The sequence below is a fragment of the Gymnoscopelus braueri genome (genome assembly GCF_963280865.1).
Source record: "Gymnoscopelus braueri genome assembly, chromosome: 5".
NCBI lineage: Eukaryota > Metazoa > Chordata > Actinopteri > Myctophiformes > Myctophidae > Gymnoscopelus > Gymnoscopelus braueri.
Window position 1 is genome coordinate 27,542,014 of NC_137606.1, and position 13,388 is coordinate 27,555,401.

General features: G+C 42.8%; 1 protein-coding gene across 6 annotated transcripts in view; it reads left to right on the forward strand.

The window, feature by feature from the left end:
• igsf9ba (immunoglobulin superfamily, member 9Ba) overlaps positions 1 to 13,388 on the forward strand; it is a 74,410-nt gene that overhangs the window by 39,129 nt on the left and 21,893 nt on the right. For all 6 annotated transcript variants that reach the window (XM_080428640.1, XM_080428642.1, XM_080428641.1 and 3 more), the window contains exons 4-8: positions 2,576 to 2,727; positions 6,253 to 6,370; positions 10,290 to 10,431; positions 11,895 to 12,040; positions 12,932 to 13,074. In XM_080428640.1, the coding sequence (XP_080284766.1) occupies positions 2,576 to 2,727; positions 6,253 to 6,370; positions 10,290 to 10,431; positions 11,895 to 12,040; positions 12,932 to 13,074 (701 nt within the window). The remainder of the gene's footprint in view (positions 1 to 2,575; positions 2,728 to 6,252; positions 6,371 to 10,289; positions 10,432 to 11,894; positions 12,041 to 12,931; positions 13,075 to 13,388) is intronic.

Below are 13,388 nucleotides of genomic sequence, written 5' to 3' on the forward strand. Positions count from 1 at the left end.
TACAGTACTTGAGTAAATGTACACCACCGCACGTCAGTGAAAATAAACGCTGGGAACATCCCTATTTACAAGCGACTTTACAGGGAAACAAACCTAAAGTCGCTTATAATAAGCAGACCTGGCAACACTGGCAGGATCTTGCAGATCAGCGCTGCCAGCTCTAACGCAATAAACGGATTAGCACAACAATGTGCGCATTGGCTGACAGTTTGTGCTGAACTAAATGCCAACTTTTGCCAACCGACTACTCGTCTGTTGTAGTCTGGAGTAGTCTGAGTAGTCTGTTTGATGGAGAGTCACCTTTATCCGTCAATGGCGCTCTGGGCAAATAAAACATTGGACGGATTATACGTCAATGGCACAGAATGAGTTAATTTTCCTATCCTTGTTGATAAAACCACCATATAGGTCAATGATATAACATTATGTAGTGATATAATGATATATATAAACAGCAGTCATTGACTGCCAGTCAATTTCTGTGTTTTGTAATTATCAGTTGGGTGCACGTATATGCAAACACGCATGTGACGTTAATTATAATATGGTCTATTAATTTATTCTTTGACCGGAAAAATATAATCCTGTCGGTCACGGTGGCCGGCCCCAAGATTGCCTAGCGGAAACCCTGGTGGATAAACACCGGGGATCTTTTGTAGCTTAGGCGGCCTTTATTCTTGGACAGCCCGAGAATCTTCTCCCTGTCCAAGTAGTAGTGAAGGCGTACAATCATGATGTGGGGTCTCTCCTCCTTATCATTCGGCTTTACTCCTAGCCTGTGAGCATTATCCATGATGACCGAGGTCTGGAAATTTCTGTCCCCAAGCACTGAAGGGAAGAAAGCGGCTGCGAAAGCAGACGGGTCCCCGGCCTCGGCTCCCTCCGCTATGCCAAATAGCTTCAGGTTCAGTCTGCGGTATTTCTCCTGTAGGGCTTTATTCTCCTTTGCCATCGAGCAGAGTGACTGTTCCAAGGCTGCAACTCGGTTCATAGTATCACTCCGAGATTTACCTATAGCCAATTGCTCTTCAGCTAACTCTGTGTGTTTGGACGTGTAACGAGGAAAGGTCATTTGCTAGCTCATTAATTTTTTAATCAATGGGACCATAATTTACTAAACGCATATCATGATGATTTAAAAAAGACTTAAAATCATGATGATTTAAACTAGCGATTGAAAACATAAAGTATTTATGAAAAGTGTAAATTCCGGCCAAAACTTCATTCAATTGTATTGAGATTGTATTGTATTTTCCTGCAGCCTAAGCTGACCTGCAGGAGGTGAAATAGCAACATCTGCTGGGCCATTAATAGGAACTGCATGTCTGCAAGAGAACCAGGAAATGAGCTTCAATTCCAGGGCAGATTACTTGGCCCTTGCTCCGATGTCAGTAGATAGTGAGAGAGATAGTTGGTTGTTTGTCGTTCGACATGTCGGGAGAGTCAGTCTCGGCGTAGTTTTAGTTGCTCATACAGTAGTGTGACATTAAAATGACTGTTTTGGTCAAAATAAGTTTGAATAAATGATACAAATTAGACAGAGCTCTTCACCGATGTGGCTACTCCATCTGGGGGAAGCGGAAGTCCACGACTGTTAACTGTTGTCTACTGAGCAGAGACAGATAAAGAAAGCCAGGAGGCAATGGTTTCTTGACATTCTGATGAGAGTTATTTGAAGATATTCTGTAATAAAGTGTAGGCCGCTACTAATTGAAATAAATGCATATATTTTTCTCCCTTTCGCTCTCTCCTCACCATTCGTCTCTGTTCAAAGAAAACAGGCACTTACCCAATGCAATATTGATGCAATTATTCTTTCAACCTCATTGCTGAGTCTCTCAGAAAATGTCACCTAAATTGTTGAACATGACTGTTGTGTTGAAAATCACTGATGATTGCAATCAGTGTGCATGCATTGTGCACCTAGGCAACATCTTAATCCCATAATGTGCTAAATCGTAAGGAAATATGTGCGCTGTCACTGCTGATTGAACATGGACGCCAGGTGTAAAAATAACAACTGCATAGGTTGGAAGAAGGCAATGATAATTGTGTTGCTCCTTTGCACCGTCTTGTGCAGGGTGGAAGACAGGGCCAAGACTCTGAGAGTGAACAAATGTAACAAAATGGACCAGTAAGGATACATTTTGTATTGTGCACTCTGAGTTACAAATGGCTAAAGTAACGCTGACTACTAGGTACTCCAAGCTACATCTCAACTTAAATCTCTATCACAACCTTGAGTCCTGTTATAGTGTATAAATAATTCATATTTGTACCGTACTACAAATTAACTATTACATTAGAACATTGGAGTTGTGCAGTATTCAATACACTCACTTCTACCACTAAGACTACAGTAGCTACACCAATGCAAATGTTTTCTTTTATGTATACCGGTAGTTTATGTGTATGTACTGTATATGGCCTATTGTCTTTCATCATCAGCTATTCATGTTATCAGGTGTGCATGTGAAATTTTGTATATCTTTCCGGATTTTAAGGTGAACAACATATTTGTTATGTGAATAATAACACTTGCCAATAATGATTGATATTTTCTCTTCTCCTACAGCCCCTCCCACTTTTACAACAACACCGCCGCAATATGTGGAAGCAAAAGAGGGGGGCAGCAGCCTGCTGACCTGCTCAGCCCTGGGAAACCCCAAACCAATGATCTCCTGGCTGAGGGAGGGGGAGGAGCTCGGAACAAATGCAAAATATTCGGTAAGGCGCTGGTTCTCACACTTTTTCATGTCAAGGACCCCCAAATTAATTCGGACCCCCATCGGGAAATATGTTGTGCCAGGGACCCCCGGCCGATTTGTGTTATTAAAACGTATTCAAATTTGTTCATATTTTTTGAAAATAGCAGATCTCCAAGCTCACAACACGTGAAGGAATGTCTTGCAAAGTTTGTGAATATGCATGAAATTACTAAGGTTTGTGAAAGGTTGTTTTGCTCCTGTGCATTAACCTATACAGTGCGCTTAATCGAGGTTAATTATCAAGTGAGCTCACACTGATTAAACTACGGTAAATACATTTTCACATTGTCTACAACACACGACTGGAAGAAAAGCTGATATCTGCCAGGTGCCTTTTTTCTTAGTCCACAGAACCCAAAAATATAAAGCCTTTGATTGGTTGTATAGGGTCACATCCAGTAAATTATGGACCAATGATGTCTTTAGGAAGCCTAGACTTATTTGAATCGTACACGGCTCATGTAATGCAGACAGTAGGGCTGGACAATTAACCAAAAATATATCGAAACCGATATTTTGAACCAATAACTGACTTATAACCTAATAATCGACCATGTTTCCTTTTATTTCTTTATTATTTTGTATATATCTCAAATAAATTGATGCAAAATCATTCTAATAGATTTTTTATAATTGACTAAATTGATTGTTCTGATCAACCCTTTTACTTTGTTGTACAATGATGCCGTACACAAATAGTGAAAATAGATGCTCTTTTCACTTAAAAATAAATAAATAAATTGTTCATTAATCTTAATGGAGGCAAAAGTTTGAAATAATCGTGATATTGATTTGAAGTCATACCGCCCATTCATTTGTTGCTGAATGGGTGAGGTACTGTACCGGAAGGGCCTGTAGTGTGCAGGCAGCCTGATCTCCAGAGATTACCGTAACATTGCACGGAACAGTGCACTTCATTCCGTGGATAGTCGCCTCGGAACTCCCAAATTGCGTGCATATGTACGGCGAGTCCCACGGTGGGCGTAACCAGTCGCAACACGGAAAAACCCGGAAGCAGAGCAGTCCGCACAATAAAATTTACGATTCTGTGCCTATCGGTACATAACTCAAACGGCGCTGAGTAGGCACAGGCGAATGTCACACCGTTCAGGACGGCAACTCGGTCGCCTTAGCTCCCTCGGTGGTCCTTCACGGGGTGACAATTCGCCTGTGACTGCGCGCCTCCGAAATGGTTTTGTCACAAAGGGAGCGCCGTACCATATGCACGCAATTCGGGAGTTCCGAGGCGGCTATCCACGGAATGAAGTGCACTCGTTCCGTGCAATGTTACGGTAATCTCTGGAGATCGGGTTGCAGTGCAGGAGTATCCCTGTGTCATACGGGCTCCCCCAACTCACCCTTTCTTCTTTCTTCTATCCTTATCATCTCTCCCCGCCACAGCTTCTACAAAAGGTCATAACGAGAAGCCCCGGGTTTTAACACACTTGCGTTAGTAAACGATGGGGTGATATCCTAATGCATTATTAATTCCCTCCTACTGCATCAATATTACATTACTCCTAATATGAATGTTACACACAACAAAAATTAATATCAGTAGTGAGAGCCAAGTGCCTCACTTCACATAGAGCTTCTACCAGCCTGTCCATTTATCTATTCATAAAAAACTCTTATTGTCATGCCTGACATTGACAGTACAGTAGCTGTTGAAGCAGGTCACCAATCCGCATGCAGTGAATCACAGCCCGAAGACAAGGAAAGCTTCTCTTTGTGGTGAGGAGATGTCGATGGTGGTGATCCTGGATACAGGCGTGTTTGCTCTGTGTCTCTCCTCCATGGAGATGTCATGGAGAAAGGGGGGAATGTGACAGACAGTAGTAGAGGGGTGTAGAAATCCTTATCATCACCTCAGCAACCCCTTGCTATTTCAGAACCTAATCCAAGTTTCTCAGTGTGGCTGTGCATAGCAGAACTTGAGATTCTCTCTTCATTTAATGCCCTCCCTGCTGTCTATCTTGTCCCTCCATTCGTCCCTTTCTCCCAATCTGCTTCTCCTCTGTTCATTTTCTGCATCCTCCTCTCCTCTTCATCATTCTCTCTTCTTTATTGTTAGTCTTTCCTTGCTCATCTTACATTATGATTTTTTATACTCATGATCATTAACCTGCATCAGATTCACTTAACGTTAAATTGTCTCGCAGGTCTGCTACAATGTAACTATTCTGTCACATGCCGAGCATAAGCATTGTAGCTATGCACAAAGTGCTAATCGTGTCATTGTTTGGCTAGGCTACGGGATACCAGCAGACTGACTTGAGGAATATCTTATTTGGGTGTGTCTTGAAGTATTAGCTACTAAGCTCTCTAAGCAAAAAAAACATTTTAAAGACAGATTAAACACCATAGTCGTGCGCTGGCGATTCTGCTATTACGCCATACTCGGGGGGTTAGGGGGGGGTGACCGCTGTGTGAATAGGTCAATAGGAGTAATCCCAGAGGTGTAGCAGTCACTTGAATGGACAGTCCACAGCTCAGTGTGACTTGAATGGACAGATCCGTACAACCTACTGCATAATTTATGAGGGCATTTCTATTAGGTTTGGTTAGTGTGTGTTTCTCCTCTGTACAGGGCCACAGGGTGACAAAGAGTTACAGTAAGTGTTTCCAAGGTTACCATGTGAAGAGAATAGATTAGATCCACATCAGAGCCAAAGTTAATAAAAAAAAACAAAAAAACATATATAATCAAACATTGATGACTTCAGGTGTCTGTTGTATTCTCTTCTCATCATATTTGAACCTCAGCAGACACCTACAGTACAGTACCTTTGATAACCTTAAAAATCTAATCAGATCTCAGGATCTACATGGGAATGGCATGGTTCCAATGTGGATCAGAGCGCCATTGTCTTTCATTATTTCATATCTCTGCCAGACTGGGATGCCTAGCCAGGGCTGTGTAAGTCATGAGTTGCAGCTTTGTGGCGGCAGTGGCACGTATGGGTGGAAGTGAAAGTTATTTTGGTGATGGCACTCTATAGAGGCCCCTCAACATGCGCTTTCTTTTTTTTGTAAGAAATCCCCTCCTTTTAATCCAATTAAAGGCAAACAGTACGGAATATTAAAACCCTGTTTGGCGGTCATTGTTGATCAACATTGTGAGTTTTGGCATTGTTTTGTAAAATAGATCCCTACCACTGCCGTAAACTTTGGAAGGCATTCATAGCTACATAATAGATAAAAACATAATCTCCGCTTCCCGGCCTGGCGGAGAAAAAATTGTGTTGGTACTTCTTCGGCCTACTGGCATTGTGCACAAGAAAGTTGCCGCAGATCCGTCCAGCGGTTTGTGAGATTAGCTAAAGAAGACAGACAGACAGACAGACAGACAGACAGACAGACAGACAGACCACCCTTTTCTAGACGGCTTTTGCAGCAGAGTCACACCATAAAAATATTCCTTGTGTTGTGATCATGCACATTTTGATCCCCACCGTCTGTGTTTTGGTTTGTGTCACCGCAGGTGCATGACGGCAGTCTCACCGTCCTCAGCATCACTAGAGATGACAGAGGAGCATACACATGCCGCGCTTACAGTGACCAGGGGGAGGTTCTCCATACCACTCGCCTGTTGGTTCAAGGTAAGGAAAATGTCATTCTACATAGTCAAATCCTAACTCCAAGAGTGTGCACTCTATGGGCCCTATTCTGAGGATCTATAGCACAATTGCATCAGGGGGCGTCCACCTCAATTTCGCTTGTTACGGCCGATCTACACCAGACTTTTGAAAGCGCGCGTATGCATGGAATTTGCTGCACGCGTACGTGTTTGGAAAGAACCAATTGATATCAATGATAACCGGCACATGCATACGCAGGCTCTAAAAGTGCGCGTGTGCGTATATGCGGTGTGTGTGTGTCGCTTTGAAAAGTCTGGTGTAGATCGGCCGTCAGATGGTGCGTTATTTGGGCGCAAAGCTCACCGCTAGGTGCAAAGGCATGGTGGTAAGCCTCTGAATTAGTCACGGGTGTGTTTTGGGCATTACATAAATTAGAGCAATCAGAGTGTTGATTGCTATTTAACTGATGGATTGGATGAGACGCAAACAATTTTCTGATGAGTAAAAGTGAAAGTGTGGGACCATCTAGCAGTATTAATAATGAGAAACTTATCCGTGATATCTTGACATATCAACTTAATAATCACTCGCTCATTCTCAGTTATGTTCTTTATTTAAAGCACCAAATACAATTAAAGCATGAGAAGATGGGGTGCATTAGGGCCTGTGCGTCTGATGCGTTCTTGTGTGGGAGCTCTATGGATATTGACGACTGTTAAACAGATAAAGACAGCCAGGATGCAATGGGTTCACAACATTCTTAGAGGTACGAAGATATTCTATCAGTGATCAAGTGTAGGCTATTACTAATTGAAATAAATACATAGGTCTTTCCTATTCTCTCTCCCTTCTGCTCTTTTCACTGCTCATCTCCGGGCAAAGAAAATGGGCACTTACCCAATGCAATATTTGGGTAATTGATAGTCTGGCACAGATCATTAATTATTTTTTACCTCAATGCGGCATCCCTAAGAAATGTCATCTACTGTAGCATGTTGAACAAGTGTGTTGAATTTGGATGGATTTGATTCGGTGAACCAGATGGGCGTGCTGCTGGTCAAAATTCACTTCTTCCTCCTATAGCCTAATATCTCCTCATGTGAGAGACATCTGTGATATCTTGACTTATCAACTTAATAATATTATGCTCACTCTCAGTTTGGTTATTTTTAAACCACTTATTAAAGCATGATGGACGGATCAGGAGCTCCGAATTTGATGGTGATCTGTTAATGCTTTGAGCGTTGCACTGTCTAAATAGTAATCAAATACTGTATCACTGTGCAGACTGTTAAGACAACATTTTAAGCTGGTCTAAAACACAGTCACTTTTTCACTCTTCTCGTGTGTAAGAAAGAAATACGCCAGGCCAGACCACACCTCATTTAAAATCCAACACGCCCATTGGCGCTAGTTGGGCGCAAAATCATTTGGTATCTAGATGACGTGAGCGCTGGGCGTAAAAATTACAACTCAGTCGGTTACAAAATAGCAATTATAGTTGCACTACGCTCAGCGGCCTACCTTGCACTGGGTGGAAGGTAGGGCCCTATAAGTTAAATTAACCACTTAAGTCCTATTCAGAAATGTAAAAAAGATCTACATGGTGTTGTGAGCTGGTACAGTACATCTGCTGTTTTTGAACATTTTGAAAAAAATGTAATTGTTCTTTTTTTAATTGAACATTTTGGGAAATGTTCCCAAATAGGGACTACCAGGGTTAAAGGTGTTAACACTATAGATTTGACCGTTTACCAAAATGTTTGTCTATGGAGCTCGTCTGGATTCCCAAAACTATGTATACCGTAACTATGTCTACTATAGAGACATTTGATATGAGACGTCATACCTACCTACTACTGCTACTGGTAAAGTGGGCCTTTTTCAATAATCAAACCAGAATGTTTTTCACTGGCATCTAGGAAAGAACCATTCAACTCCCTGAACCGGTGAATGTAGAATAGCTTGAAGGCCTGTATGATTCAGTCAATAGCCATTTCTTAGGCTGTGTGTGTGTGTGTGTGTGTGTGTGCGCGTGCAAGACAGTCTGTGGAAACATCACAGTCTGTCTCCGGTCCATTAACTAGGCTCTCTGCTAGACACAGATCAGTTAGATGGCTGTGATACCAGCCTTCACTTTCTGCCTCTTTCTGTCTTTTCCACATACAGTACAGCAAACACACACACACGCACACGCACACACACACACACACACGCACACGCACACGCACACGCACACGCACACGCACACGCACACGCACACGCACACACACACACACACACACAAACCTGTTGTATATACACATAATGCAAGTGGTATTGCATAAACGTTTGCTATTTTAAAAACATATCCGTATCTAGTATATCTCTATTAACCTGGTGAATTAAATGTTTTTTCATGTCGTCATATGTTGGGTTTGATGGTTGAATATTGGTTACACAAAGCTTTGTTGCGTGAGTCATGCTCAGAGCAATAATAGGCAAGATATCTGTGGAAGTCTGACGCTCACATTCATGATCTGTTTTTGAGGCATGCAGGAAATCTATAGCCGTCTGTCTGTCTGTCTGTCTGTCTGTCTGTCTGTCTGTCTGTCTGTCTGTGTGTCCAGAGCTAAACTCACAAACCGTGGGACTGATAAAACCATATTTCTTGTGTACACTGCCAGTAGGCCACACATCACATATGTTAAAAAAAATTGAAATATTTAAAGGAGCACTTGACCCATTTTCAACCTTATCTTCAACTAATCTGTCCTTACTGATGCTGAAGCATTATAAGATGGTGCCATTTCTGTCTACTCGCACTGTGTCTAAGAGGTGGGCTGTGGACAGTTCATAAACTTAAAATTATTATAGAAGTCAATGGGGTACTGACTACTGAGCCAAGCCCCCAGGACCGTTAGGGCTCTTTGAAGAAAAAGTTGACTAGTATAGTGGCCACCTCTGGTACTGCAAGTTTGACCACACCGGTTCATGGCTCAACCAATGGGCTCAACTCATGCTCTCGCTCGTGGAGGTAGTTGGTGATGTAGGACGCATAAAGGACACTAAAGCGCATGTTATAACCTCAGTGACGTGACAAATACCCGGAAGGAGCTTGTCCCTAGGGCAGTGGTTCTCAACCAATGGTCCGGGGACCACCAGTGGTCCTTGAGGGGGTTCTAACCCCAGCTGCTCCTGGCTGTGTGTCTAAGAGTCCTTGAGCAAGACGACGAGCAGGCTGCTGCTGCCTTGCATGGTTTCCTCCCCACTCGATGAGTTAATGTGCGTGTGAATGTCAATGTGAAATACATTGTAAAGCGCTTTGGAGAAAGGTGCTACGTATGTATAAGCAGTACATTTTACCATTTATAGACGATTGACGTCATATAACTGATGTCACAGGCTGGCCTCGTGAAGTGCAAAATCAACATTGGAGCCTCACTGTTCCCTTGTGGATCCCGAGATCCACAATGCTTGGATTTCTTTATTGTTGAGTGAGTCAACCACACTAGATAATCAGTAGTCCTATCTAATGTACAGTATAAGGCTCTGTGTGCTATGAAGGAAACAACAAGGTGGCTTGAATCTGGGGCCACTCATAAAAGACAGCTTACCTTTAATGGCGTCTGCTGTTTTGTTTAGGTTTTGAAGCAGCACACAGTACCTCAGGGAACAAAAAGTTTATACTGTGAAGAATGCGTCAGCTCCTCCACTGACTGTCTAACATTAAGATTACAGTAGCCAGCCACTTGCACAGTCTTGCCCATCAGGCTGTGGAAATGCTTTGTACTGTAAATATGCATACTTTGTACTCTGTCTGCCAAAGCCCACGATCTGTTTATTTAGTGGAAGTACACTAAGGTCTGTATTTAGTGTTGGTTTATTCGATTTTCGGAACCCACGCGATAATGTGTCGCCACTTGTTCACGATACTGAAATGTTTATGTCTGTCTTTTAGGGCCTCCATACATTGTGTCACCTCCAGAAAACATCACTGTAAACATATCCCAGAATGCACTCTTCACCTGTCAAGCAGAGGCGTATCCTGGAAACCTCACCTACACCTGGTTTTGGGAAGAGGATAACGTCTACTTCAAGAAGTAAAGTTATGATCGAGTTCACTACTGTACTGTAATCTAACTGCCTGTTCTGTCTGTTCTGTGTGAGTCTAATTAACATATCACATTTTGTAATGATTTCTTTTTAAGTATCTGTCCCCTTTTAGTGTTTTTAACCCTGTTGTGTTGTGTTTTAGTTTTTTTCTTATTTCTGTATGAGCTATGGGACACCTGAATTTTGTCTATCTAATTGTCTCCCCAACTCAAAGCCTCAGCTTCATCATTGCTCATGGAGCTCTCCAGAGCATTTATGCCCCAACCTTTGTGTTGTGAGTGACGCCGTGTGTGTGTGTGTGTGTGTGTGTGTGTGTGTGTGTGTGTGTGTGTGTGTGTGTGTGTGTGTGTGTGTGTGTGTGTGTGTGTGTGTGTGTGTGTGTGTGTGTGTGTGTGTGTGTGTGTGTGTGTGTGTGTCTGTGTGCGTGCGTGTGTACGTGTGTGCCTGTGCGTGCATGCGTGCGTGCGTGCGCCCTGTCCTGGTGTGGCCCCAGAGGATGTAAGAGTGACCCTAGCGAGGGTCTGTCTAGACCGTGCCAGGTGCATTAGCATGCTCTGATGACACTATCACATGACTCTGTGCTTGTGTCATGCTACAGTAGGCATGCAGTGATGATCTGGTGTGTAGCCAGGAGGCCTTTAGAGACTGAGGAGTTTATATCACACCAGTGACAGACACAACAATTGCAAGAGAGACTAAGTGAATGGAGCATTGACTGACGGGCAAAGCAAGTGTTACAGGGATGTCTGTGGAAACACCATAGATATAGAAGTAGAGATGGGTGATAAACGCCCTACCTCCGTGCTCATGGCTGCTAATTTTGCTATGGACACCATATGGCTAAGGCATCTTCATATAAAAAAAAACATGTCACTGAAGCCCCAATGGATTGACATCTTCCTTGTCTGTGTTTGGCTCGGAAGAACAGCATTGCTATGAACGGAAATGTCTCTTCTACGCCTTTCTCTTCTATGGGAGAGACATTGTTAATTCATCTAATTTTATACAGTCCTTTTTTTGCTTTGCTTGCTTGATATTGAAAAAATAAGAAAATTATAATGAAAAATGAAAAGATAATTACGTGTTATGTGATACAATGATAAATATTGGGAAATTACATATTTTTTTTTGGCAAAATGTTATATTACTTTATGTCATTTCATAGTCATGATGCGCAGTGCACTGGATTTGTTCTCCATTCAAAATGCAATTATAATATCTGCTTGTCCATTAGAGTGCTTCATTTGAAAGGGTAGCAAGGGAGAAAACACGAGGGCTGTAACAACGGGTGATTATGGCAATTAGCAGATTTATCTTTCAGAGCCCTCTTAGCACTGGCTGCTGTCTTGACTCTGTGCTGCTCTCTCATGGCACCTTGGTGTAACTGCATTCATGGCATCTAGCGTGTTCCAGTGACATATTGTGACAAATGTCTGCATCCTATTCGCAGTGATCTGAAGCTCAGAGTAAGAATTCTTATCGACGGCACCCTCATCATCTTCCGGGTCAAGCCAGAGGATGCTGGGAAATACACCTGCAGTCCGAGTAATAGCCTCGGAATCTCGCCCTCAGCATCGGCACACCTGACTGTTCAGTGTGAGTGTTACCGTGGCAACGCAGCATAGGGGGAGGGGCGGAGAGACTGTGCAGTGGGCTGTGCGAGGAGGGAACAGCAGCAGTATGGAGGCTGCTAGACAGCTAGATTATCTGCACCCAGTGTCTTACCATAGAAATGCAGTGTACAGTAACCTTCCTCAATTTCAAGGTCATGTGTAGTGGAGAAGGAAGTCATTTTTCCACCCATCATTTTGACCGAGCCCCTTTGTCACAAATGTATTCTGCCATATTCATGTTTTGTAAGGATTTGATGATAGAAAGCATGATCTATTCTGATGCTAGCATTGTCCTCAGAAGGAGAGTTGAGGGCAGGCTTGTCCTAGCTCATAGCAGACAGTGCCAGTCTGTGCCTTTTGAATCAGACTCCCTAAATGTGCCCTCAGTGGATTGAAATGTGACCTTTCTGTTCACCAGTAGAGACCAACGAAAGCGAAATGCCACTCCCGGCCATCTGATTTTTTTTTTTATTATTGTCAGCCGTAGTGTGTTGGCTATGCTAATTTACTCCCAAGTTGCTACTGGTCATTGATTTCTGTGCTCCAGTGTGTGTGAGAGATGGGGATCTGCAGCACTGCAGCGTGGGCACCAGATTCATCACTGGCCTCAGATAAGAGTCATCAAATCTAAGGAGAACATTTTAAATTGATTTTTTTATTTAAATTCCACTACGCTAAGTTTACAATGAAGCACATGTTGAGCCATCAACCATCCATAATATGTTTTTTTATCGCTTGTGTCAGGTTAACAAGACGCTGACATGAATTGGCAATTTGTGATAAGATTATGATTACATCATATATTTGAGAGAGATGGTATTGATTACTTACCTGTCAAAATTGCACCTTGATTGTTGATTGCGTTGTCCCTCAGACCCTGCCCGAGTGATCAACATGCCCCCGGTTATCTATGTCCCACGGAAACTGCCAGGGGTCATCCGCTGCCCAGTGGATGCCAACCCACCTGTGACGTCAGTGAAATGGGAAAAAGATGGCTATCCTCTCCGCGTGGAGAAGGTCCGTGTGCCTCTCAGAGCTTACTACTGTTACTTCTGTCCCACAAGCACTCAACTCCTGGTCCATGCCATTGCACTGGAATAAGATACAATGTCCAGAAAAATGATGAGTCTGCGCACAATCATACCTCCAATGCGAGCATTATTGAGACTTTAAAAAGAAAAGAAAATGACAGCTAAGCTGCCTTTGTCAGGATTAATCTTACTCTTTGTAGATTAAGCCTGGCGAAGGCAGCTTAGCTGTCAAGTAACGTTTTTTCTTGTCTCAATTATTGCATTGGAGATACGAATGTGGCGACTCATCATTTTTCTGTC